This window comes from Thunnus albacares, chromosome 7 (assembly GCF_914725855.1).
Source record: "Thunnus albacares chromosome 7, fThuAlb1.1, whole genome shotgun sequence".
NCBI lineage: Eukaryota > Metazoa > Chordata > Actinopteri > Scombriformes > Scombridae > Thunnus > Thunnus albacares.
Genome location: NC_058112.1, coordinates 9,850,451 through 9,878,169, shown reverse-complemented (window position 1 = coordinate 9,878,169; position 27,719 = coordinate 9,850,451). Strand labels below are relative to the sequence as shown.

The 27,719-nt window shown below is 40.8% G+C and overlaps 1 protein-coding gene across 6 annotated transcripts in view; it reads left to right on the top strand.

Annotated features, from left to right (window-relative positions):
* The window catches only part of bicd1a (bicaudal D homolog 1a), a 37,576-nt gene that overhangs the window by 3,598 nt on the left and 6,259 nt on the right, over positions 1–27,719 (top strand). For 4 of the 6 annotated variants that reach the window (XM_044357486.1, XM_044357491.1, XM_044357488.1 and 1 more), the window contains exons 2-8: positions 17,808–18,020; positions 22,020–22,172; positions 22,968–23,465; positions 25,428–25,814; positions 25,982–26,743; positions 26,837–26,988; positions 27,120–27,330. In XM_044357486.1, the coding sequence (XP_044213421.1) occupies positions 17,808–18,020; positions 22,020–22,172; positions 22,968–23,465; positions 25,428–25,814; positions 25,982–26,743; positions 26,837–26,988; positions 27,120–27,330 (2,376 nt within the window). The remainder of the gene's footprint in view (positions 1–17,807; positions 18,021–22,019; positions 22,173–22,967; positions 23,466–25,427; positions 25,815–25,981; positions 26,744–26,836; positions 26,989–27,119; positions 27,331–27,719) is intronic. The other 2 variants (XM_044357487.1, XM_044357490.1) reach the window with 1 other exon arrangement.

The window sequence follows — 27,719 nt, the reverse complement described above, 5'->3', positions numbered from 1 at the left end:
CATCTTCCCACTGTGTTTGCATATGTTCTGTGGTGACACATATGTCCCACATGCTCTGGTCTTCTGCCCTCAGTCCAGGTCCCAGCTGGTGGAGAACAACTGGTGAAAAACAACTGACTAGAGCTCTACTGCTGCGTGTACTACACTCACACATGCACACATACATGCACAACTTCCATACTAATTGCGTATGAAAATCCATGCAGGACACTAGTGCCTCAGCTGCACTAATACTGATTAATTTGGTCTTGCTCTATGAAAATTGGCATATTTGTATCTATATCTGGCTGTGATTTGTATCTGGTTTAAATTCATTCAATCCATTAAAGACAAAAATAGACAAATATCTTGCAATGGAAATACAGCATTACTAATCTTTATTACAGTCACAAATGTGTCTAAAAATGCATCATGATCTTGTTGTTTTTTGCATGTAAAATCAATTCTAAAAAGTAAAAAGTCATCACAGTAATATTTCTCTTATTTTGTAGTATATTTTCTTTAGAAAAAGCTGCATGGGCCACAGCAGAAAAAGACGCTAAGAGTGTTTTAGTGCTGAAAGCAAAAAAGTGTTTTGCAGTGTTCTCTCCTCTGCTATATATTTTCCCTTCACGCAGCTCTTTCACTCAGTTTCCCTACCCGTCCTTCTCACTGCCTCCCGGCCCAGTCACTCTCTCATTCCTTGTATCCCAGTGTGTATGTGCTGTATGTTTCTGGATAGCTGCCTAAGCAGTGACGGACACACCATTACCCAGTGGCTTGTTAGTGCTGTCTCCGGGCAGATCAACCTCAGATAGGACAGAGTATAAGAGGCGGAAGGAGGAGGATGCCACCACTGCAGAGTGGGATGAGCTCTCCAGTGTGAGCTGTGTGTAATACAGTATGGCAACATGCTGTTTTCATCACACTGTCAACACGGCTTCTGTAGATTGGGGGCACTTGCAAAGCAGTCATGCAATCATGAAAATATTTTTCTACTAGCTTTATTTCCATCATTCAGTTATAATTTATCTGAAGAAGAGCGTGAAAAATAAGTTAGTTGTTTCAGCTACTGTCATAACTCATCTTTTCAGATTTATTTTAGATGTTGTTGACAAGTTCTGTTGAATTACAAGAGCGCAGAAGAACTGACACTTGTGATAGGTTGGGAACAGGCATTTCACAGGTCAGCTCTGTTCTCGAGGCTTTAGGCCAAGAAAGGTGCCAACTGAGATCTGCGTCAAATTCTTCACATGGTAACTTGAAATACCTAAAAAGAAAGATTCAGCTATGATTCATCTGGTCAGCAGGAAATCTGCCTTCTTGTAAGGAACATAATCTTAAAAGGCTGTGCACTGCATCATTTCTCCACTGTAAGGCTCACTGCACTGTAAGGCTTCCCCTGCAGCTGTGTAGTCATCCCTTTCCTTTACACTATTCTTGTGTCTTGTCTGCACACATTCAACATTTATCACTTCCTGGCATTTAACTTTAAAATTTCCTAAGTAGGTAGTCATTGCAGTAAACATATAACATATTTTGATTTTGTCAGAGATTTTTTCTTTTATTATCATTTTATTGTCCTCCAGTTGAGTGCTTTAATATCAATGTGTACTCCTCGTTGTGCTCTGCTTATGGCATCCTGAAGAAACAGAAAATAATCCCTCAAATAGAGTTTTATAGACATTATTGCCTTCATTTTCAGTGTCTTTATATTGTATTTTTATAAGCTTATTTGCTTTCTTGCCAAGAGTAGATGAGCAGATATCACTGTCGTGTCTGCACCCTAAATATGTAGCTGGGGCTGGCACCCTGTAAGCTTAGTTTAGCACAACCTATTATAAACCATTTCTTTGCTGGGAGCAGTGACATCGTAGAGTCATTTACGCAACAGACCAGATATAATGTGTTAAAATAGCTTTAGAGGTGCTTGTAGATAGGTACTTCTGGACAGAGCCAGGCTAGCTGTTTCCCTCTGCTTTCAATCTGTATGCTAGGCTAAGCTAACCCCTGCTGGTCCTAGCCATGGATGTATAAAGAGAACTGGATACAGGAACAGCACCAGGCTTTAAGCATATTTGACATAGCGGCCAAAATGTGTAATTGCAATGTCACATGTTGCAGAGTTCCACAAGTTCTGCAAAATGACTTGTTTCACTAACAGAATATGATCCATTCAGTCCAATTACATTTTGAAAGTGTAGAAAAGCTGCACAATTTAATTGTTTTATCAATTGTATCATTGTTTGAACAAACTTTTGTTTTAAAAATAATTTTCAAACTATTTTTAAATGTTAAACAGTAAATGGACATTTGACTACTACAGCCCTTCTCTTATAAATAATATACCTCATATTAATATGCTCCCTATTTTAATCCGATCATGCCTCTGTGTCATGCACTTTAACACTGTTCATTGACTACCCAATGACTCTTTACTTAGCAATGCTGGTTTCCTGTCACAAATGAAAACAGAACTCTGTGAATTTATTGAACACAATGTTGGGCCATGTGATAATCCCCAGACATTATGGGAAGCAGCAAAGAGCTTCATAAGAGGCACATGCATTGGCTTTGCCTCCAGGCTAAAAGCTGAGCACAACAAATGGTTTTCTGAAAATGAGAAGGAGATAGTCAACACCAATATCCTCAATGTGTTAAGGGGAGAATATAGAAGTTTATCTATAAGCGAGGCCGAGTTTATTTTACACAGAACCAAACAAAGATATTATTATGATGGTGACCACCCAAGAAGACTATTAGCCCTTAATTTAAAACAAAATGAATCTAAACCAGTGATTAATGCTATTTGTACGACAAAGGGCGATATTGTTACAGATCCCAGTGCAATCAATGATGTTTTCTAAAATTCTTACAGCGGTCTCTGGACATCAGACTGTCGTGTAGACATGGAGAAGCGCACCTTGTTTCTTCAAAAGTTAGCTTTGCCTATTTTTGACCACTCAGACATACAAACATTATACAGTCATGCAACAGTTCTTACAGGAACATGTCAATCACAAGCCTTTCGTTTACATCATGGAACCAGACAGGGTTGTCCCATTTCCCCTCTTCTCTTAGCCCTATCCCCAGAGCCCCTAGCTTAGTCCATTAGAGAAAGTGACACAATATCTCCCATAACAATCTAGATACTATCTTTCATTATATGCAGATGATTGACTTCTTTTTATATCCAGTATTTGGACATCACTACCACAGGTCCTAAAACTCTTTGATTTATTTAGAGAGATGGCAGGATAATCAACTGGACTAAATCTGCCCTTCTCCCATTAAATACAGCTGCAAAAAATACCAATTTAACTGCTGACATCCCTATCTGTACATCCTTTACGTACCTTGGCATAAAGATTTGCCCCAGTCTTAACCAAATAGTTCAGGGAATAAAAAGGAAAATTGTGGATGACCTGAAGAGATTCTCTTTATGTGTCTTTACAAGGCAGAGTTACAACTGTCTAAATGAACAGATTAATCCTTTGTTCGTTATGATCCCCCTAGCATCACCACCTAAATTTATCATATAAATATATTCCCTCATATAGCAGTTCATTGGGGGAGGAAAGCGTGCACAAATTAAACATACAACCTAACACAGAAGCAAACTCACTAGGGGCTTAGCTGTCCCGTATTTAGTTTTTACTATTATTCTTTTCAAATTAGACCATTGCATGTTTGGAGAAATCATGATTATGAGATCCCTTGGCAGGCTATAGAGGCAGCACACGTCACACACCAACTAGAAGACTTACTATATACATGCAAGGAGCACAGAAACATTTATCTACAATATGGGATAACTGTAACCAATTCTATAGCTGTATGGAATAATTATCAACTCATAATTGTCACCAATCAGGTGGGCAGCCTTTTACATTTCCACCATGGCTAAATAAATAAATGTGTTTCCATTCTCAGTGATATTTTTAACAACGCTGGACTCTGTTCATTCCAAGATTTTAAGGAGGAATATGATTTATTGGGCACCTCTTACTTTCTTTACTTGAGGCTGAGATTTTCAGTTTTCAATGGGGTGCCCTGGGACAGACCCTTGCCAGAGCACCGTATGAGGATGTGGATTAGTCCTGGGCGGGGTTCTCGAGGGACGGTTAGGTGTGAGTATAACTCTCTGCTTGACTGTACTCACTGCCAGGCTCAGATGGTGGACACAACAGTATATACATTCTCGGAATCACTGATCAGATTTTTAGACTCACGTTATGTTAACGCTGTTAGAGTTATAAGGATCTATGATATCAACTAATCCCTGTCTTTGTCTGCTCAGTGATGACCTGTCTTTATCTTTCAATCTCAATCAGCCTAGGCTATTGCTGTCAGGCCTTACAGCAGCGAAAAATGACCATACTGACACTGTGGTTTAATTCCAATCTCCCTTTGATTCAATACTGGATGGCGTCCTACCAGAGTATAGCATCTCTTGAGGGTACAATGGTGCGACTCAATAGAGCCAAGTCTGTCACTGCGCCGGCATGGTCAGGAGTAGCTGTTTCCATAAGGGACTACCCCCCCCCCCCCCCATGCTCCTCCATAGCCAGTAATAACAGACCTGGAGCGGGCCAGCTTTAGAAGTCAGTAGAAATGGATGGTTGTATATGATACATGGTTTTGTTTTACTGTTTGTTTGTTTTTTCTTTTCAGTCTACTTTTATTTGCTTTTTGCTTGGGAATATCTGTCTCTTATTCTTATTTATTACTGCCACGATTACTTACTCAGAAACTACTAGAAAATATGGCAAAGTATGTTATAATGTAATAATATTGTATGTTACATGTTATTCTCCAGGGTTACCTGTCAAATTTACAAATAGCAGTAACACACACAGACATACTTAGATGATTAGCTGTCGGTCCATACCCCCTTGGATTTGCCCCACAGTTACTATCTGCATAAGAAGTTAATATCAGTCATCAGGGACTATTGATGAGGATGTGAAGTTGTTGCTTGACCTCCTTCAGAATGAATTCTGAAGTCCAGTGAAGGACCTGCACAAACACTGGTTGTCAAACCTCTGTGTCCCGTGCAGCAAGAAGCTGTACAACTTGAATGTATTAGGAGTAACATTTCCAGAGGTGTTTAACATCTGTCCCTCACCAACTGTTAACTGCTGTACTTACAGCAGTTAAGGAATGTAGCTGACAAAACTATGAAGTAGCAGATTTAGCAACATTAGATGTTAATCAGGACATTTGGACTTACTCTGAGTGATTCTGTATTGAAAAGAATAGTGAGTGAAAGGATTAGCAAAACTTGAACACTGATTAACTTTTTGGGAAATGCTCAATACACCCTGCTGTGTTTGACTGGTCCTCCAATTTAGGAACAACAGTCAAACAAGAGAGCAGCTGTGGTTGTAAATCTATCTGCCCTGACTGGGGAGGAAGGATGCATTACAGGTTTCTCTCCCCTCTCCTCCTCCTTCGTCTTTTTGCTCCTCTTTTACATCAGCAGGGGTTCATCAGAGGGTAGTGAACAGGAATGAAGAAGATGGATCAATACCTTACGAGATGGTGTTGTTCCCTTCTTTTGGTTGCGCTCCACAACCGTCAGCCCACCATCCCCCCTCTTCATCTCTTGTGGCGCAGCCCCCCTGGCCTCCCCCGCCATCCCCTGTGGTCCCCCCTCTGAGTGAAGTGGGGATTATGCATCGATTTCTACCCTGAGTGGTGAAAATGTATCATGCCTGAGCTAAGCTGCGCACTATTGTGTGGTGTAGGAAATCAGTGCATGTTGGTGAAACATATTGTACATGACTGAGTCTATGAAATTTCTCAATCATCCAAAACAGAATCACTTGTCAGCTCTTATAAGAAATCAAACTAAATTAGTTTTGGCACCTTGTAGTCAGCTGTAGAAATAGATGCAAATTATGTTCAACAAAACCTAAGCCACTTAACAAATAAATGGCTCACTCAGTGATACTGTAGAAAAATGCACTTGTCAGCCACAAGTTTTATCCTGATAAAATATTCTCATTAACAATACTGTCTTTTACCATCATTGTGGTTTTCTGTTGCCAAAAAACACAATGTTGTATTGCTCATTCATTCAAAATGACAATGGTGTTTGGAGGAAGAGATGCTGTGCTGATTATCACAATATATTATACACTGCAGGTTTGGTGGTGTTGACCTGTGACCCCAGCAACAGGCTCAGGGATGCAGTTGAGCATATAGATAAGGACCTTTCTGCCCTTGTGTTCGGCCTCAGGTGTTTTACATCGGGGAGGTTGGTGAGTGTGTGGGTGTGTTCTGCCAAAACCTGAAGGGAAGGTTATTTGTCTTTGTAGTTGAGTCACACATCAGGAGCACATTTCTGCATGTGTGTATGGCTTTTCCTTTTGTTTTTGTTTTTTTTTTCTCTCCAGTGTCTGTAAATGTAGTGTGCGGGAGAGGTGGGGGGTTTGGGTGCGGATGTTGTGTTTGAGACCAGAGAGGGAGGGGCAGCAGGATAGAGTGGTAGTAGTGGTGGTGAGTGACTCCAGCCCGCCACTCGAGTCTCTTTGTTGTTTCAGGTTTTTATGGTTGTGTTGACTGTTGACTTAATGGAGAAGAGGGAGGGAAGAGAGAGACTGGGGATGAGTTGTTGTATTGTATATAGAATGAGAGGCAGGGAGGGGCTGGAATAGAAGAGAAAGTGCTGTTTTGTTTTGTTTTTCCACCCTTTTTTACTTTATATTTGGTATTGTCAGTTCTCTCATATAGCAGTTCTTGTCAATTCTGCTGTCACCAACCGCTTCTTTTCACCTGACAGTGAAGAGCTCGACCAGGAGGATGTAATACATGCAGAAGTTCATGCTTTTGGTGGCTGAGTGTTTTGCCCTTGTGCTACCAGTGCATCTAAGAGCTATGTTAATGCTCGGTCAACAGAACTTTGGCCATTTGTTTCACACCAACCCTTATTCTTTTGTTTTGGCCTAATTTTTTTTAAATCTCATGATCCTCACATGAAAGAGAAAAGGACTTAATGAATTTGTTCTCTCTGCAGAGGCGCTTCAGGCCTGCCCATCCCTGCATAGATAATGTTTTTTAGAAAGCTCCTTTTTGCTGCAGTGAAATACAGTAGTTGGTAAGAGGGAAGAGGGAACAGGACTCCCCTGCCTGCAGGCTGCTGTATTGATTAGTCATCTACTTTAGCTGTGTGTGCTGCAAACTCTGAAAGCGTAGCAAAAAAAAACAGCCTGCTCTCTCACAAGGAAAACTTTTGTGTTTGCAACCCAAAGGTACTCCTTTGTGTAAATTTAAGAACTATGCTTGTGCCATCTGCTGTTTATATTCATTGCCAACAACTACTGTACACATAAATCCAATACAAAAATATATTATTTTGGTTTCACAAATCAGAACTTTAAATAATCACTGATTTCAGGTATTCTGCATTGGTTGTGTCTAGACAGCGCAGTTTATTTAAAGCTACAGTCTTCTTTCATGCTTATCATCTCTGTATGCTGAGAAAAGAGAATCCTCCCATCTAGATATGATATGATTATATCCAGCAACAATTTAAACGCCCATTCTTATGAACGAGCACAATCTTCTGTAGGTCTTGTCTATCCCTCCCCCTCATCACCATTACAGCACACACACACACACACTGGCATGCATGAGCACATGCAGACACAAACATGCCCTCATAATGGGCTTGTGACACAGAATAGGGTCAGAGGATCTGTCTTTGTCACTCCTACCCTCTTAGAGGATGTATATAGTTAGACAGGTATTAAATCACCCCCTAGTTAACCCATTTAAATAACCCTATCCTCCATCACAAGAGTGCTTAAGTCAAGTTAGATCATGACACTGAAAGAGCTGAGAGGAAGGAACTATATATATGTATGTATGTTAATTAATTTGTCAATATTTTTTTTTGATTCATCAATTTATCTTTTGGTGTACAGAATGTAAGAAAATAGAGAAAAAATGTCCATTACAATTTCCCAGAAACCAGGATGACTCACATATATTCAGTTTCAAGTAATATAAAAACACAAATACAGCAAATCCTCATATCTGATGAACTGGAATAGATTTTTAGCCCCTTTTAGCCACACTAGCACCATGGTCTATGGGTGGCAATGTTGCTTGGTTGGTCCACCACTTCGATTAAAATATCTCAACAGCTATTAACTGCCATGAAGTTTCCGTTCATTGTCCCCAGAGGATGAATCCTATTGACTTTGGTGATCCTTTGGTCACTGACTTTTCCTCGAGTGCAAAAATTTAATTTGTCTTTTATGAAGGTATAGCCTAAATTCAAAACTCGTAACATAACATCAGCCTCAGTTACTTAAGCAAGAAATCAATTATCAAGCAAACTTTTAGTTCTTACTAGTGTGACGTTAGTGCTCAAATCCATGTTATGATCTGTGAAGACAGTCTTCTCCATAGGAACTGTCTTTTGACTAGACAGATGTTGACTTCTAGCAAGAGAAAAAGCATAGAAGAAGAAGAAGAAGGAACATTTTGGACACAGATAAGATGCAAAAAGAGAGGAGAGAGCATAGTGTTTAATGAAATGCCACCGCTGGCATCACCTAGTTAATAGCCTGTTTCAACAGCAGTGTGACTGTACAAAGATTCCTACAGGTCTGCGGGCGTGGCATGGAGGCTCTCCTGTGGCTGCACAAAAGCACTGAGTCACTCAGAGGCCCCATGTGTCAATACCAAGAGGGTCACTGTGTGCAGGCTAGCCTTTCCATTGTTAGTCTGTGTTTGTCTGGCTTGGCTGGGTCCTCTTTATCTGCAGAGACCCACTGCAGAGAGAGGAGACAATGTTATCGGTTTAATCTGTCTCCTATCACTCCTATCTCTCTCTCTCTCTCTCTCTTTCTCTCTCTCTCTTTCTCTCTCTCTCTCTCTTTCCCTCTCTCTTTCTCTCTCTCTCTCTCTCTCTCTTTCTCTCCCTCCCTCCCTCTGTGCACCAACACAAAATACCAATCAGCCTGTGAGCTACCAAACATCTCAATCTTTCATTTCTCAAAGCCACCTTCATTACTCTCAGCGCACTCCTCTGAATTCATTTTCCCTCTTCATGACTTTTTTTTTAAACATTAATCTTGGGCTCCTTGTCCCATGGAATATTTCTACCACTTAGTCCAACAAATGTATGAAGGATGGAAGGAAGGAGGGGGTAGGTGGTGTGTGGGAAAGAGGAGACTGAGTAGGTCAATCTCCACACTCTCCCCATTAGCGCTCTAATTCTTCATCACCCCAGGCAAGTTCCTGAGCACTCCAACGACGAAGGAGTACTTAATGGAACATGGCTGTTTAAGAGGGTTATGATGGAGGGAGGAAAGCTGTCTGGAGAAAGTTGGATGAAAATATTTGACTGATAATATTTGTCCTTTGAGAGATTAGGAGCAGAAATTAATAAATAGAAAAGAAATAGAAAATAAATCTCTATGAAATCTTTCACTTAGCCCTGTTTGTTCTGTTGCTTTGGTGTTCATGAACCACTCAGCCTCGGTGAATCACTGTGTTTATCAGGGTGTACCCTGAGGGAGAGGATAAGTCTGGGACACAGCTTTATCCAATCTGGGCTGCGGCGTCTCTAAAATGTTATTTGGCTGCAGCACACCTGCCATGACTTAGCTGGAAAGGCTGTAACACTGAGGACATTAAATGTTAAAGAATGTCAAGTCAAGTCAAGTCAAGTCCGTTTATTTATATAGCACAGTTTAAAAACAGCCAGCAGTTGAACAAGTACTTTACATAGAAGAAAAATAAATAAATCAAATGCACAGAGCAGTTCCGAGTGACACAGACAAAAAGAAAAGTTAAAAAAAATATGTGGCTGACAGTGTAAAGTAGAAGCCGATGCACATCTAATATTGTATTTCTTGCAGTTAAGTCATTTTTGTTGCAAAAATGCCAAAAATGTAGTGGTTTCAGCTCCTCAAATGTGAATATTTGCTGGTTCTCTTTGTCTCCTGTTGGTTGAAGAAAACAAGACATTTAAATATGTCAGATAGGCTTAAGGAAGCTTTGATAGGCCTTTTTACACTATTTTTGGACATTTTGTAGACTAAGCAATTAATCAGGTTATAGAAAAAAAATAATCAGCAGATTAATCGTAAATGAGAATAATTGTTAGTTGCAGCCTTAATCCCTTATAGTGTATGCTAAAGTAAGGACACATTAAGTAAGGAAGGAAGTAATTTTATTCATATGGCACCTTTCAAGAGTTGTCACAAAGTGCTTCACAGAAGAATTCAAGCATAAAGATACATACAGACATAAAACACAGTAAAGAACAGAGATAAATAGAAAAATTACACAGAGGCAAATCTGAACAAATGGATCTTGAAGCTTTTTAAAGGTGTCCACAGTGTCCACACATCTTAAGTCCAAAGGGAGAGAATTCCAAAGTTTAGGAACCACAACCCCAAAAGCACAGTCTCCTTTAGTTTTAAGCCTAGATCAAGAACAACCAGCAAACCCTGATCAGAGACCTGCTGGTGACATACAGTAGGGCTGCAGTAGCTCTCTAAAGCGGCAGGTGCCTGACCATGCAGAGCTCTATAGGTAATCACATGAACTTTGATTGGATTCTGAATTTGATGGGGAGCCAGTAAAGAGCAATCAATGTCACATGAGACCTTTTAGAGCCTTCATGCTTAATACACAATTAAGTCAATCACTTGCTTATTCAATTGACAGAAAAATTATAATCAGTTGTTTTTTATCTATCAAGAAAGAGTACCAAACATTTATTTCAGCCCTGTTTTTGCAGCTATATTTTAAATACAGTAAAGCTATTGTTTTAAACACAAAAAATATCAATAGATTTCATTCTCTCTTGCATGCTTTCTCTTGAGACACATTCCGCATTAAAGTCTCTTCTCCTCTGTCTCCCTCACTGCCATATTATTTTCCATTCCAGCCTGACGGCCCTTATACTCTCTCCAAATGAATGGCAGGAGTCCGCAATGAATACCAGTGAAGTGCATGTATGAGTGTGCCTGTAGCCATGTGTATTTTTGAATACGTATTTGTGTGCCTGAATGGCCTGAAGGGTAGGCCATGTGTTTTTGTGGTTGACTTGCTCATGATGTCCTGGAAGGCACATTACCAAATAGAGAAAAATGACACAGTTAACGGCTGGTATAGTCTGACCAGTTTGTTAGTGCTCTAATGGGTTGTCTTTCTATCTGCCCGCCTGTATATTGTGACTCTCATCGTGGAAATCTCTTGCAGATTCAGAAAATACATTGCAGATGATATAATGGCTTGAGGCATCCGTGGCAACAGTTAATGATCCACTGCTTAATTTCATTGAATTGTGTTCACAGATGATAAGCCAATGAGGAATTGGTTGCAGAAGGAGGAGAATGTAAGGATGGATCAGAACTGAGGAGAAAAAAGAGGAGGGGAAAAAGAAAAGAGTCATTTGGGATCCGGTGAACAAATCTTACGCACAGCTGCTTCTCTGTCTAGCAATTCAGTGTCCATTCAGCCAGGCACAGACTGATAGGCATTCTGGGAAAGAATCCAAGCATCTTTCTTATCATGAGCAGACTTGAGCCAAATTGAATCACTTTAACAAGACACATCTTTTTAACTAAACACAGCCTGTCCCCTGGCAGACCTTACAATTGAACCCAGCATGTACATTGTTTTGGTGAGAGAGCACCAGATGTGACTCTGTTGTGGATTTGTTGTAACTTGCATGGATTTTCCACTATAAAGCACATGAAGGCGTTTTTCAGCTGTTATCCTACATTATAGGATTCTTTTTTTCATCGAGTGTCGGCATAATAGCATAATATCAGAGGAATAATAGGTTTCACTGCGCTAAATAGCATTTCAGTAAGGAGGAACAGACACATTCACCCTCCGCACTATCTATAAAACATTCATATCATACTAGCTCAATGTTTATGCAGACAGTAATTCATGAATAGAAGAGCTTTCTACCAACTGGGGAAATTAAGATAGAGGATTTAAGTGGTGCAGCAGAGCATGCCTGGGCACTCAGCATTATAATAATAAACCATAAACAACCTTGTTGATTCAGTAGAGGACTTCTGGTGGCTTAAAGCACACGAGCACACACACAAACTAAGCAATGCATAAACTATCGTCTCCAGAGAAAGAAATGCAATAAAGAGATCATTGTCAGTAAAGAATAATTAGTTGTTTACATACAACCTTTAAACATTTAAAGCAGTATAATAAATAGGTATCTGTGAAGCTATAGGCTATTTATTGTATTTGCTCACATTATCTAGTGACGATTTCAGTATGCAATTTCAACTTCACAACAAACTATGCTTGCAAAGTTTAGCTTTTAAGTATGTGCTGAATTATTTAAAATGTATTTTTCATAATATTATTACTTTTAATCTGTTATTTGTTAATTTTGACTGACCTCCACTCTTACTGGGCAGTGATTACCCAGCTTCACCTCGCTTGTGGAAATGTGCTTGTGTGTTTTTTATAGATGACAGATCTCTTGACTTGGCACTTTTCCCTGTGGCTGAGAAGCACATGGGGACATTTCTGTGCCCTTGCCAAAGGACGAGATATGCTGGGGCATTGTCTCCCATGAACCTACTTCAGCGGCTCATGGCAGATATAAGATTTAAGTACATCAGAATTTATGTTAGATACTGAACTAAAGTGAAATGGAATTGTATATACACATTCAACAATGTCCTTTAACCTCACTTGGATTGGGTGTCAGAGTAGCCTCCTTTGTACAATGTTTAATACAGGTAACTACCATTTAAGACATACATTGTATAAGTATGATTTGGTTCAATTCCAGCTGGGGACCTTTGTTTGCATGTCATACTGTACCTCTTTATCTCTCCCTTTCTTTCCAATTTGTCTCTTCACTATGAACTGTGAATTAAAGACAAAAATGCCATAAAAATTATCTTTAAAAAAAGGAGTGACTACTTTTGTTTGCATAGACTTGGCAAAATCTGCATTCAGAGTTTGTAAAATCATGTAAATCATTATCCATTGATCAAACTGGGGACCTGTAATCTTATCTCGTCCATCTCATCAGCAATTAAACTTGACAGACCATAGAAAAACTCACTATTTGTGAAGTTGAGTGGAAACTCAACTTTTCTTCTTCTGCTGCTGCCGTGCTATTTGCCTCCCCAGACGTACTGTATGTACTGCAGTCAAACATCTGTTTGTCAAAGGGAGTGAGTGAGTGAGTCAGGAATAAATCTTATCTGACGTAAGGCTGATGTGTGTTTGTGTGTGTGTTTTTTCAAGCAAGTGAATGACAAAGTGGATGATCTATAAATAAACACATGAACCTTGAATGGATTTTGATTTCAAATCATGTATAGTACACATTCTGCAGCAAGAAAACCATCTGTCTGTCTTTTCTTCTTTTTTTCTCTCTCTCTCTATCTATCTCACTCTGTCTGATCTGACTTTCTGTCTCTCTCATACACACACACACACAAACAAACACACATTCAGCTCCCCTCATGACGCTGACAGCTGTGTGGCTTCTCAGCAGCAGTCCTGCATGTCTCTCTCCATGGTACTGAAATCCCTGATGTGGTTGGCTGGGCCCAACCATCTGGACAGGACACATGCATGCACAGTGCAGGCGTGTGTGTGTGTGTGTGTGTGTGTGCATCTGTCAATCATAAGAATTCTGAGTCTTATGAGTTCAGTAATACCATGACTTCTTCTTTCCCATAACTTATCAGAACATTGCTGTAGCAGGGATTAGTCCTCAGAAAGCTGTCTTTTGCTTGGTATTTAAATCACTTCAGTGTCAAACTGAGTAATAAACATTAGTGCATTTCTCATCTTGTACTTAAATAAGATGTAATTGGGTTAGTACAGTGAGTTTAATCTGTCCTCCATGTCTGTTATGCTCAATTTAAATCCTCAGTCTTATATTAGTTTCTCCTTGTCACATTATCCATCAATTAGTTTCTGAATGCACAGTGATAAACAATTAATTAAGGGTATTCTGAGTGTCACCATCATTATTAATATATATATATTATATATTAGGTAATCCAGAAAATCTAATCAAAGTCCACATTAATTAGAATTTGAACATGCATAAATAAATAATTAACATTTATTTAAAAAAAATACTGGTGCCTATTTTCATATTTCAGCAAGGTTTTAACTCACATTTAGCTCTACATCTTGCTCTCTGACTCTGAGAAGTTTAGTCAAGTCTAGATCCTTAATTAGCTTTGCATTACTATCTATAAATAAACTTGTTTTTTTATTGTATGCTGCTGAGTAGACCTGATGCATCCCTTTAATCATCCCCTTAAACACGGAAGTTTGATGGAGATTAATTGCTGTTGTAGAAATAGTTCTCCTCTCCCTCCTGGATGTAAAAATAGATTCCTGATGTACACAGGAAGGAGGAACACAAACACACACACACACACACACACACACACACACACAAGATGACACAGCTACAGGCCCTCCCCTGACTCCTCATTAGGGACTGCAACAGAAAGGGCAGGATTTCAGGGTTGCGCACACTCCTCCCCTCACACTGGTGCAGCGGTTGGTTTGTTCCCTCTGTCTGCTCCTCTTTCCATGGCCCCAGGGATGAATATCTATAGAGGGGACTCTATTGTCTGGACTTTATCCACAGAGGCACAGAAGGCCTAAGAGCCTCAAGGATGAATGCATTATGGGATTTTCAGTACACAGAACCAAACAAGCTGCCAATCAGTAACTCCACATTAATATCATCCTTAGGAAATGGTATTAAACTTTAATCTTCCACACTGTTCTTCGCATGTTATCTGGGTTGAATAACCATGTGATGTTTGCCAATTAGGACACAGATACAGGGACACTGCATATCCATCACTGTAATGATCCAGCATGCATGTATTGCCAGTGCTGTTCATGTAATTAGCCTGAAAAATACAGAGCTGTCACTGTTATTTTTAGCACAGAAGCTATGGTGCAACATGATGGCCTGAGCGTTCTGTGAGCGGCCATCAGTGTCACTCGCTGTGATTTCTTTTAGGAGGAGCAGTGGGCAGATGGAGCGAGTGGACTTTTAGGAGCATGTCTCAGAAGGAGGCTTGTTACGAAACCATCTGCCTCTCGTTACGCATCCAAGACACACCGATTCTCCGTGGATGAGTTGCTGCTGAATCACTGGCTGCAACTAGGACAGAGTCTGACTGTCTGCTTATTATTCTATGGTTCTGCTCTGTTTTTTTGGCTTGTTTATCAAAGGGCTAGGTATCAAACCTTTTCTGATATCAATCGATCAAAATGTGTCCATAGCACAGAGTATTGAAAACTGTCAAGTACTGAAATGTCTGCTCAGATTTGTAGTGTGTCTTCATACTGCTATTCCTGATTTGAATCACAGTTTTGCCCATTTTACACTGTTTTATTTATTTATTTATTTATTTAAAGTTCTTGTCTATTGGTTTGTGTTGAGACAATTTAACATTTTAGAAGGTTGGCAATTTTTGCTAAAATGAAAAAATGGTTTTGTAGAAAAATATATGTACTAGACTATATATTCCTAAAAAGCAAAAAGTATCATTTTGGTGACTGTGTCGATGCTCAGGTATTGTATCAGAAATAGTACTGATACAATTAAAATGATCTCTTTTCAGTTATCTTTTTTGCCTTAGAATGGGCCTTCAGTATGTTTATAGCAGGAGCTCATTCCCAAGACATGCAGTAAGTTTGAAATGTAACATCTCTCCTGTTGAATTTTACTCTGAGTATCTCTCTAGGCAGACTTTTGGGTTCACCATGTGCTATAAATGATACTAGAAGTCCAACAGCAGGACCCCGTGGGGCCAGATTTTCCCTTTTCCTCCTGTAGGGCTCAGCTGTGGCTCTGTGGCCCACTTGGAAATTGACAGCCTCTCATCTGAAGCGAGAATGTGAGCTCATTCAGTCACACTGTGCTCAGAATTAATCAGCTGTTTTGTTCCAGAGGCCCTCCCTCTTAATCATTCACTAGAATCGCACCGTGCCTCCCAAGAGAGGGAGAGAGGGCACAAAGGTGAGTAAAGGAGGGAGTGTGAAGGAGAGCGAGAAATAAAAGATATGCAGAGAGAGAAAATTGAGATTGAACAATAATAATAATAATAATGTGGTACTTTTTGCATGAGTGTTTTCAAATCATTACAAAACAAGTCCTTGAGGACAGGTGGTTTTGTGGTTGAATGGCTAGATGTTCTGTGTATTTACAGCCGTTTCATTGGACGTTTTGCTTGCTCCTATTCATATGCTAACTGTTACATTTGTAATTCAACAGGAAAACAAAAGGATCTATTGAATTAGAATTAATATTTTCACCGGGGAATCAGTAACAATGTAAATTAATGCTTTATTTACCTGATTTACATCCTATAAATAAATAGTGACTTTATATTGACATAATGGTAAAGTGTGTGCATCATTTTCATAGATTTCAGCTGTTTGACCATGACAATGATGCCCAATGATGATGATCCAGAACAGCAGGTCACATGTGACAGAGGGAGATAGTCAATAAAGATAATTGGGACAAAAATGGTGGCGTTTAAATCTCCCTGCTGGAAAATTGGCTCATATCATTAACTCACACATAATCACACACCAATTTATTTAGCCCCCCAAACAGCAGTATGAACTCATAACTTTTCCACTCTGTGCCGGTGCTTTATATACTCCAAGATCTGTACTAAAGTAGATTTCTGGCTGTAATAAATCAGTCCTGTCTAACAATAGGACCTCAGCTTACAGCACACTGCCTGCTTAACCTGTTAGGTCATGAATCAGAAGTAAATAGAAAAATGAAAAACGATTAGTGCGGTGGGAGGAAAAGACAGCTGTGGAGCTCATGTCTTAGCCAAATAATGGATGCTTGTTCCTTATAAATGATTCATCTCAAACAGAGAAAATGTTGTTATTATGACGAGAAGACTCTTTGTGAATTATTAATACTCTAGTCTAAAATATATGAGTCCCTTATGATTTAGGCTGTACGGTCAATTTGGTCAAGTCCAGGAACTGCACCACGGAGATCATATCCATGCATGCTGTAATGTTTATGGTGTCATGTAGCAATTGTAAACCATAAAATATTTTTCTGAGGAAGCAGTATTGATCCTCTGTCTTTGCAGAGGCCACTGCGGACACCGTACTCATTTTTCCTGCTGATCTGCCGAGAAAGTGAAGGATGGCTCATAGTGTTTATTGAACCACTGAAGCAGCAGCTGCATAGATGTTGAGGAGGGCTAGTAGGAAAATAGTGCAGGGCTGTTCATACAATATAAATGACATCATTCCCTTAACATTGCATGAAGTGACTGTATATGTATTACTTTAGCAAAAAGGGTTGCCACACTTGACTAGCGCGCTTGTTGCAGTATGGTAGGCCTGTTGTGCTGTCGGTTCCTGCTTTGATTTTCTCAATCAAGCCCTGGCTCCTTTATCATGACAAGTCAGCTCTCAGTGCTGTGAAAACCTGTGTCAGGAAAATGGGAACAGTGTGTCTATTGATCACAGTGAAACATCATCCCACATAGACAGAGAGCAGGTATCCTCGCGGGACAGCCACTGTAAGTGTGCTGTCGGTGGTCAAAAGTGCAGCAGGAGTACGCCTAGTGGCCATGACTGTGAAAGATGTGCTAGATTTACATGCCAGTGGGTACAAATCCCCCTCGTGGATTAGGATGTTGATGTTATGTGACAGGATTTGGATCAGTGTCACTTTAATTTTGACTTTACAAAAGATTGAAGGTTGTTTGTTTTATTCTTTTTTGTCACTTTTGCATCGCTTTCACTATCTAACCATCCCCCCTTTTCCACCTCCCCAGGCATTCGGCCAGGCTTACACCAACCAGCGTAAGGTGGCAGAGGATGGGGAGACGAATGAGGAGACGTTACTGCAGGAGTCAGCCTCCAAGGAGGCATACTACATGGGCCGTCTGTTGGAACTGCAGACTGACCTGACTCTTAGCCGTTCTGTGGCGTCCAACGCCCAGTCAGAGAATGAGAGGCTCAATATACTGGTGCAGGAGCTACGAGAGGTGAGCTTGTAAACTCCGCAGACGGGTGATTTATTACTTGGTGCTACACCAGCAAAACACATGAAATCAGGCATGTAATATATGTCAAAACAGCACTGCATTAGCTGACAGTACAACTTATACGACTGGGTGAACACTGATTTTAATAATAATATTCTATTTTTAGTTTTTTCCTTGTATTAGGTAAAGCAGCCTTCCTCTGATTTTATAGATAATGTTCAGTTTATTTGTCATGAGGAGCATAACTCAGCCTGTGGAAACAGTTGAATGATTTATTTTGTGGCTTTGGAGGGAGCTTTCCAAAGTTAAAAAAAAAACAAACCCTAATGATGTCATGAGAGAAGTGGGCATAGCAAACAACACTATTGAGCTGCCTTATGGGAAATGTAGGATTTACCATTTTTGGAACATGACCCATACTAGAGACTCAAAGTCAGGATATCTTGACCAATATCTTGTTTTTTAATCTGTCTCAGTAAATCTGGAAAGATCTTCAATTGAAATGTGATTGAGCTATACTTGGTAGCATTTATTATTTATACATTTTATTACTGAATATTTATTTTGAATATGTTAAATACATTTATGTAGCACTTCACAATTTGCCTCTCATTCCCCCATTCACGCACACAACAAGCTACTATACAAGGTGCTGGCCACCAACCTGTGATTAGTGGACGACCCGCTCTACCTCCTGAGCCACTGTTCCTATTCGGTTTCAGTGCTGTACTGTAGAAATGCAGCAACTGCTGTCTGATTGTGATGTGTTAGTTTTAGAAATTGTTGTAAATGTTTAATTTTCTATCAATCATGAAGAGTATGCAGATGTGCAAAATAGGCTGTAGTTCCATAGAGGTTTGCTGGTTGTTGAGGCTGAGTTAAAAAAAAAAAAAATCATTAATTTTGAAAGATGCATCCAAGTAACAGAAAATGCAAGTTTTTGTGCTAACTTTTTTAAAAAAAGTTATGGCAGGTTTGTGAAAAATGTATTGCAAACTATTAAATCTAGTATTTAAGCATACTCAGTCATTATTGCAGTTTATTGAATTTAATGTCTATTTTCCACATTCTGTCCAGCCTTATTTACGGTACATTCATTTACATTAGTTTACATCAGTGTGTTTGATAAAGGCAAAGGTCACAGTGACAGGCAGAAAAGGGTCAAACCTCGCACAGAGAAAACAATATGCATGTGCGTACGTGCATGCGTGTCTGCAGCCTCTGTGGCGGGCAGCAGAGGGGTTCGAGTTGGGGTCAGACATCGCGGCCACGACCCCATTGTGGGGGGCAAATCCGGTGCTAAGCTGTGGAATAAGTGAAATGCCCTGAGCTCGGCACATGTGTTGGGACAGAGTGAGCCAGGCTGCTCGCATCACACAACCAGCACTACACTCACAGGACACACACTCTCATTCACTTTATTCATTAGGGAATGTTGTGAGGTTGAATCGTTACTATACGCATGCTGTTTTAACCCATAAAATGTCAAATGTAACAATCAATGTAAGCAGAAGTAATGTATTTGCAACAGGTTCATTGGTCAAGATAATCTAGAGTTTAGAAGCTAATTACTTGATAAACACAGTTGACAGAACATATTCATGATGAGTTGTTATTCTTCCAATGCACACCTGTCACCTGTTTGCATCATGATCATGGCTCTTTGATGATGTGTTCATCAAATGCCTTTTGCTTCTCTTTGAAATCCTCATTAGGAGTTGCCTTTTCACCGCAGGAAGCAGGTGTTGCAGTCACACTGGGGGCTTCGTTTGTCACAACCTGCGTCTAATTAAAAGGTTTGCTGGTTCTAAGCAGCCTTTCATAAACATTATTAACATATCAAGAAAGAGCTTCTGGGGAAAGTTTACTTTAGCCAGAGAAAGTTTGCTGCTGCTGTTTTTAGTCAGTAAGTCAGAATTGAAATGGATTTTTGGACAACAAATACATTTGGCATCTAATATAGTTCATATTATCATGAGTTTTTGTGATTCAATTATGTTTTCATGAATTTATAAAACCCCAATTCCCCCCATATGCATGAGGTAACCATTGATAATGATGATGATAATGTCAAGATATAGACGTCTGTATATTCAATATACAAGAAAAGACAATCACCTACAGTATATCTTGGAATCTACAAGGGAAAATATGCACAGTACCAGTCAAAAGTTTGGACACACCTTCCCATTCACTTAAATGAGAAGGTGTGTCCAAACTTTTGACTGGTGCTGTACCTAAACTAATAAAAATGCCTAAACTTACAAAGAAAATTAATCCTATAGTTCTGAGTCCACCTTACTTTACATTTATTCTCTATCCTGTGGCACCATTTTGTATTTATTCTCCATTGCCACAGCAACAGTGATGGGAATGATGAATGAATACAAGATGGCTGGACTTCTGCCATGCTTGCCATTGTATCATGAATCTATTAAAGTTGTCACAGTCACAATCTGTGCTGTGAGCGCCAGGTCAGGGGTGGGTTTCCCAGCTCTGCCCCGTGGCGGGCTTAGAGCCAGTGTTGTGTGCCACACTGTCCCTGACCCCGGCTGCTGTAGCCCCCGATCAGCTACGCTTCTGTAGAGCCTCACTGACTGATAATTGGCCTCTAATCCTGTGCACTTCATACCCAGCTCAAGACTTAATTCCCCACATTGTCATGAATATGTAATTGGACAACATGTAGCAATGGAGGGTAATTGTCATTAATAATACCGCTCCTAAATTGTGTTATTGTATCGTTTTCTCTGGCAATTATGTTCTTAAGATGTCATATTTTGGTGTGCTCTTTTGCTAGATTAGTACAAAAGTATTTTCAGTGCAGCTGCAGAGACAGCACTACTGTACATCTATGGACTCTGCAATTTAGGCTCCATTAGCTTCAAGAATATAGGAGCTGCTGTCAGCCACTGTACAAATCAAAAGATTCAGTGTATCATAACGGGCTTTAGTTTCAGTCCAGTTGCCAGTTCCAAAAGCCCCCCCCCCGTACACACACACACACACACACACATATAAAGAGAGGTTGAAAACCCATAAGAGGCCATATGTGTCTCAGCTCTCTCCCTCCTGTGTGTATCCACGCCCACTCCTGACACTGTGTCTGGGTCAGCACTTCTGCCATATGTACAGAGAGCTGCAGGCAGCTCTGCAGTGAGACACACATACAATAAATTCATTATTTTGTGTTCCACACTTAATGTAAGGTCTCTACTCAATAGCTGCAATGTACTATACATATTTAGTTATGTATGTGTTTAAAATAGAAACATCATTCCTGTTTCCTGGTTTGAAGATACTGTATAGCTAATCTTTTGCATCTACATAAGAACAGTTGTCACCTATCTACTACTGATTACTGTAAAAATCCGGCAGTGAGATCTTTAACCCATGAACTAACCATCATCATTCACATTTATATTATTACATTATTTCTGAGGTGTTTATCTGATGCATTTTAAGTGACCTAGACTGAGCAAAACAGAGAAGATATTCACCATATCCCTACTTCTTGGAGTAAAACTTACCATCAACAGTTGTGTGAGCACAGATGATTTTTCTGAGGTGTCTAAACGGTGCTTCCCGAGTACTGTACGTACTGTAGATTTATGATTTATTTGGTTGGTGCATTTCTCTCATCTATACTTTGTCTGGTCCAGCATATGCTCATGTTTCTACCTCTGCACAGCGAGTGACCCAAAAGAATGATGTTCCTGGGAGTCTGCAGGTGCTGACTCATTGCATCGAAGATGACTGCATTTCATTAACTTTCATATCCTCAGACTATAAGTATTTGTATTCCCCTAGTACAAGGTTGTGGCATTACTGTGCATATCACCCCATTTTAAAATGATTAAATATTGTCTGACATATGAACTTTGGCCATCAAGAAGCATTTAATTACACTCTTCTTCGCCTTTTTGCTCTCTTCTTCCTCCTCTTGCCTCATTGTACCCATCCCCCTCGCTCTTTCCACCCCTATATTCTCCTCTCCAGAGTAACGAGATGCTGGAGCTACAGAGGAGCAGGATGAGAGAGGAGATCAAGGAGTACAAGTTCAGAGAGACCAGGCTGCTTCAGGATTACACAGAGCTAGAAGAGGAAAACATCACCCTGCAGAAACTGGTCTCCACACTCAAGCAGAGCCAGGTCAGTATGAAAAATATCAGCACTGTATTACCTTGTACGTCATACAGTGAAACTTTGCCCACTTCTCAAGTGAAGTGAGAGCTAAATTACACCACACTTACAGTATATACTAATTCTGACTAATTCTGTCCCACATGTCATCACTTTTAATGGTGACACACCAACCCCCCTTCTCATTTGAGAAGAATGACTCACACTCAGTTTCTCATAATCACTTCCAATACCACCCTCAAATGTGCTCTCCTTTATGTTTCTGAGTAGGTTAACAGTTCCAGGATATGTATGATCACACAGTGCTGTGTGCTCATCACCCTTTACACCTTTATTTCTTGTGAGAGGTTGTCTCACTCCCCATCCAATCACACAGAGCAATATAATATCCTTTTCATTCCAATTTTGAATAATACACACTGTATATCAATATGATATAAATATTAAAATGTAAGACTAGATACCATATTTGCTGGTCTTAAAGGATGCATCACATCACTAAGATGAATTTGAAATCAAATTTAAATCCCTACTTGTTGACTAATGATTCTTTTAACCACTGATGTGATTCATGTACAAAATAATATATGAATGCGTAATTCTAAACAAAAACATATATATACACAGTAAATATCAAAAAATCCCTGAATAATTTTATTCATGCCTCTCTCTTGGCCTTTCTATTTTGACCTCGGTTTGGGCCATCCAGTGCATAATTAACTCATCAATGAAATAAAATTCAACTGTTTTCTACTCCTTCACTCTATTTTCTTGCTCCCTCCTGTCCTCTCTGCTTCTCTCCAGGTGGAGTATGAGGGACTAAAACACGAAATTAAGGTGCTGGAAGAGGAGACCGTTCTTCTCAACAGTCAGCTTGAAGACGCCTTACGTCTGAAGGAAATCTCTGATGGTCAACTGGAAGAGGCCCTGGATGCTCTCAAGAGTGAGCGTGAGCACAAGAACAATCTGAGGAAGGAACTTGCCCACCACATCAGCCTGAGTGATAGCGTGTACGGAGCCGGGGCCCATCTGGCGCTCACTGTCACTGGCGTTGAGGGCCTCAAGTTCCCTGAGGAGACCAACGGAACCAACGGCACCAACGGCAGCACCATCCCTACTGCTAATGGCAACAATGAGGACAGCAACCGCCGCAACGGACACCTCCACACAGGCACGGCGTTGGCTAAGATGAATGGGGACTATCGCCCAGGGCGGAAGGGAGAAGGTCTGCACCCTGTGCCGGACCTGTTCAGTGAACTCAACCTGTCAGAGATACAGAAGCTCAAGCAGCAGCTGCTACAGGTGATTTATGGTACAAAAGGTCACACAGAAGGGTCAGTAAACCCCCCAGTAAATCAAATTACCCATAAAAACCCAAATAAAATCTCCAGTGTTGACTTGCAGCCACTAGAGAGTACTTTTTCTTGTTCAGCCCTTCATTGGATGTTCTCATGGACAGTAGTGGCGCCACATGAATGTCACAGGCTGTTTGTTGAGTTGCTGTCTGGGAAGATTTCAGTTGTTTTAAAGAGGGATATTGAGGGATATACTGTGGAGGGAAGAACCCAGCAACACACAACACATTGGACAATTTCTATGTGTGTGTTTATTGCTCCTCCATTCCTGTCCATAGTTTGCCAGTGGTAACATAAAGGAAATGACAAGGTGATGACATTTTGGGAACAAGAGAAGTGGGATAAAAAATACCACCAAGCACCAAAGGCTTTACTGGATATTTAGCTATTTGCTATGTTGATGTTTTGTCTGTTATAGAGAGCCCTGTCAGGATCATTAGCATCTGATAGGCAGGGGGAGCAGATGCAGAGGTAAGACAGTATCTGACTTTTTATGCTTTTAGGTTAGAGAGAAGAAGACTGAAATATCCTAACAGGGAGGGAAGATGTTAAAGATGTAAAGTTTTACATAACTGTTTTCTCCACAGGCACTCTACTCTGACATTTATGCCATAATTAGTCCCAACCTGATATTGTGATCAGCTGATATGTTCATAAACACAGAGAGTGTAAATGAGAAGCTTATATTATATAGTATAGGGACTGGACACTTTTTTCTGCCTTTCTCACATGAGTGCAGCAAACACTCATGACCATTCACACCATACAGGAGGAATACATACAATATGTTGAACGACATACAAATCTAGGTGGATTAGATTCATGCAGAAATCGAATTAAGTACATTTTTGTTCTAGTGGAGCTCAAGTGGGAAATTGAAAATTGGATTTAAGGCTGCTATCTTAGCAGCATGCAACACAATTACTCACTAGTCAATTTTCTCTTTAGAGTTGATTACTCTAGCCTTCTAATTGCTGGTTGAATTTTAGAAAGTAATTTTTGTCTTTCGCAGTATGGACACCGTTAAAGAATGTCCATGATTTCATTTTAGTTTTTTAACTCTAAGCATAAATTATTATTCCAATTTTAATTACTTATTTAATTCTTCAGTGATTGTCAAGAGCTGGATCAATAAAGTTTCAATACGCTTTCAGTGTTGCAGGCAATTCATTCCCCTGATCGGATAACTGATCAAACATTTAAACAGCTCTTGACCTCAGTTACAATAGTCTAAACCATCAGATTTAATTTTGGACACTCCTTTGAACACCTTTGTACAGTCAGGTCAACTGATATGATACATTGTTAGTCTGTGATTTGCATGTGTTTGTTCACTTAGTGCCTTAGTAATAATGATAGTTGCATAGTTCACTGTCTTTATCTTTATTAGCCCCTTAATGTAATGGAGTTTAAGTAGGTCATACTGATTATGCTTCTTTGCGTAACTAAGCCTGAGTCCTTCCATAACTTTTATCAGCTGCGTCTAAATATTGCCGGTATTTTATGTTCATTTTATTGTAGGTAAAAGCATGTACATTGATTGGTTCGGCTGTGTTTGCCAGTAGTATTCATTTGTTAATGTGAATGAAAACATCAGTGAAATTTATTGAGCATTATAAATGTATATAATAAGAATATAAATTAAATAATGATATATGAATATATAAGTGATCAAGATAAAGGCCTTGGAGTTAAAACACTGTCCTGTGTTCTGTGCATGTATATATAGCACCAGTCAAAAGTTTGGACACATCTTCCCATTCCGTTGAATAAGAAAGTGTGTCCAAACTTTTGACTGGTGCTGTATATGTACAGTATGTATATCATGACACATCTGTGCAGCATTTTACTTCTTCCCTCAATGTCTTGACTGCCTCTCATGGCATTTCTCTAACCTCCCATCCTGCAGGTGGAGTGTGAGAAGACGGCGCTGCTCATGAACCTGCAGGAGTCACAGACCCAGCTGCAGCACACGCAGGGTGCCCTGACCGAGCAGAATGAGCGGGTCCATCGCCTCACAGAGCGCGTCAATGCCATGAAACGTCTCAATGGAGACAAAGAGCTTGATGACTCACAGGAGAGTGAGAAGCCTGATGGTGGTTCACCACCAGCCAATGGTCACCATGATCCTGATATACATGGGTTTGAGATCCTGGAGTGTAAGTACAAGGTGGCGGTGACAGAGGTGATCGACCTGAAAGCAGAGCTCAAGGCCCTGAAGGAGAAGTACAACCAGGCTGTGGAGGGGCAGGGAGACAGCCACAGTGACGACAGGGTTCAGGCACTGAGTGAACAGGTTTGTCATTAGTACATTCATATATTTGTTTTTATTGCTGCATTGATTGCAACATTCCCCTCTGCAGCCAAGAATATCCTTACTCTTTTGTTATTGGATGCTATTATCTCACTTAGCTCTGTTTTGCAATTTATGACATTGTGAATGTCTGACTGATTTTTTTTAAGCAGGTAACCCATTTGGAGCGGAATTGTCGTGAGGGCCGAGAGAGGGTGGCGAGCCTGGAGGCAGAGCTCCGAGCAGCCACGAGCACAGCCACAGAGAGTCAGGGCATGCTGAACGCAGCACAGGATGAGCTGGTAACCTTCAGTGAGGAACTGGCACAGCTCTACCACCATGTCTGCCTGTGCAACAATGAGACACCCAATCGCGTCATGCTCGACTACTACCGTCAGAGCCGCGTCACACGCAGTGGCAGCCTGAAAGGCTCAGATGACCCCCGGGCATTGCTTTCACCTCGCCTGGCACGACGCCTTGCTGCAGCCTCTGCAGCCTGCTCCTCTGAGTCCCCTCGCAGTCCCATGGACTCCCCATCCAAAGACAGCAATCACAGTGATACACCAACCATGACAGTGGAGTCCCCAGCTTACCAGGGCAGCCCCACCCGCAACTCTATGGGCTCCCCAGTCATCAACATTTCTCCATGCCCATCTCCAGTGCCCTCGGAGGCAGGTGGGGACCTGCGTAAGGAGCCCATGAATATCTACAACCTGAACGCCATCATCAGAGACCAGATCAAACACCTCCAGAGGGCTGTTGACCGCTCACTGCAGCTGTCCAGGCAGAGGGCTGCAGCCAGGGAGTTGGCACCCATGCTTGACAAAGACAAAGAGTCCTGCATGGAGGAGATACTGAAGCTCAAGTCCCTGCTCAGTACCAAGAGAGAGCAGATCGCCACACTCAGGCTGGTTTTGAAGGCCAATAAACAGGTGAAAAATTAAGGAAATTATGCAATATCTCGGGTAAACAGGGTATTAAGCCTACATGTAATAAAATGTTAAATCTGATTATCCACATTGCAGACAGCAGAGGTTGCACTGGCTAATTTGAAGAGCAAGTATGAGAATGAAAAGACGATGGTGACAGAGACCATGATGAAGCTGAGAAACGAGCTGAAGGCTCTAAAAGAAGACGCCGCCACCTTCTCGTCTCTCAGGGCCATGTTTGCCACAAGGTGAGAGAGGTTCTGGAAAAATGAAATGGCTAAAATGCGAAAATAAAAATGTAAACATTACCTTTAGAGTGTAAAAAAATGCACATGGAATTTGCACATATTGACGTAAATAATGATTTCCATCTCTTTAGATGTGACGAGTATGTTACCCAGCTGGATGAAATGCAGAGGCAGCTGGCAGCAGCAGAGGATGAGAAAAAGACATTGAACTCCCTCCTCCGTATGGCCATCCAGCAGAAACTGGCCTTGACCCAACGCCTGGAGGATCTGGAGTTTGACCACGAGCAGACCCACCGTGGCCGCAGCGCTAAAGTGCCCAAGATAAAAAGCAGCCCGCCCAAAGTAAGTGGCAGAGCCTCCCTTACGGCTCCCTCCAGCCCTACCAGGTTCCACGGCCCCTCCATGATCACCACCCACACCTTGAGCACCTCCCTGACCCTCAGTAGTCCTCCCTCTGTAGACCTAACCACCTGTCCGTCCATGTATGGTACTTCAGACCCTCTTTCTGAAACAATCCAGACCTCAGCTCCAGCTCTGCTTAACTTGGCTTACCCCAGTTTGTGTCTGGGCCACCAGCCCATCATGATAGACTCTGATTGGCTAACCTTAGAGTTAAGCCGATTCATTTATTCAAGACAAGACGTAGGTCAACTGTCCCCATCCTATAGCTCTGCCTCAGCGTCTCCTTACCTTCGCCGAAAGCGATGATTCATTCTAAAAGAGTATCTCTC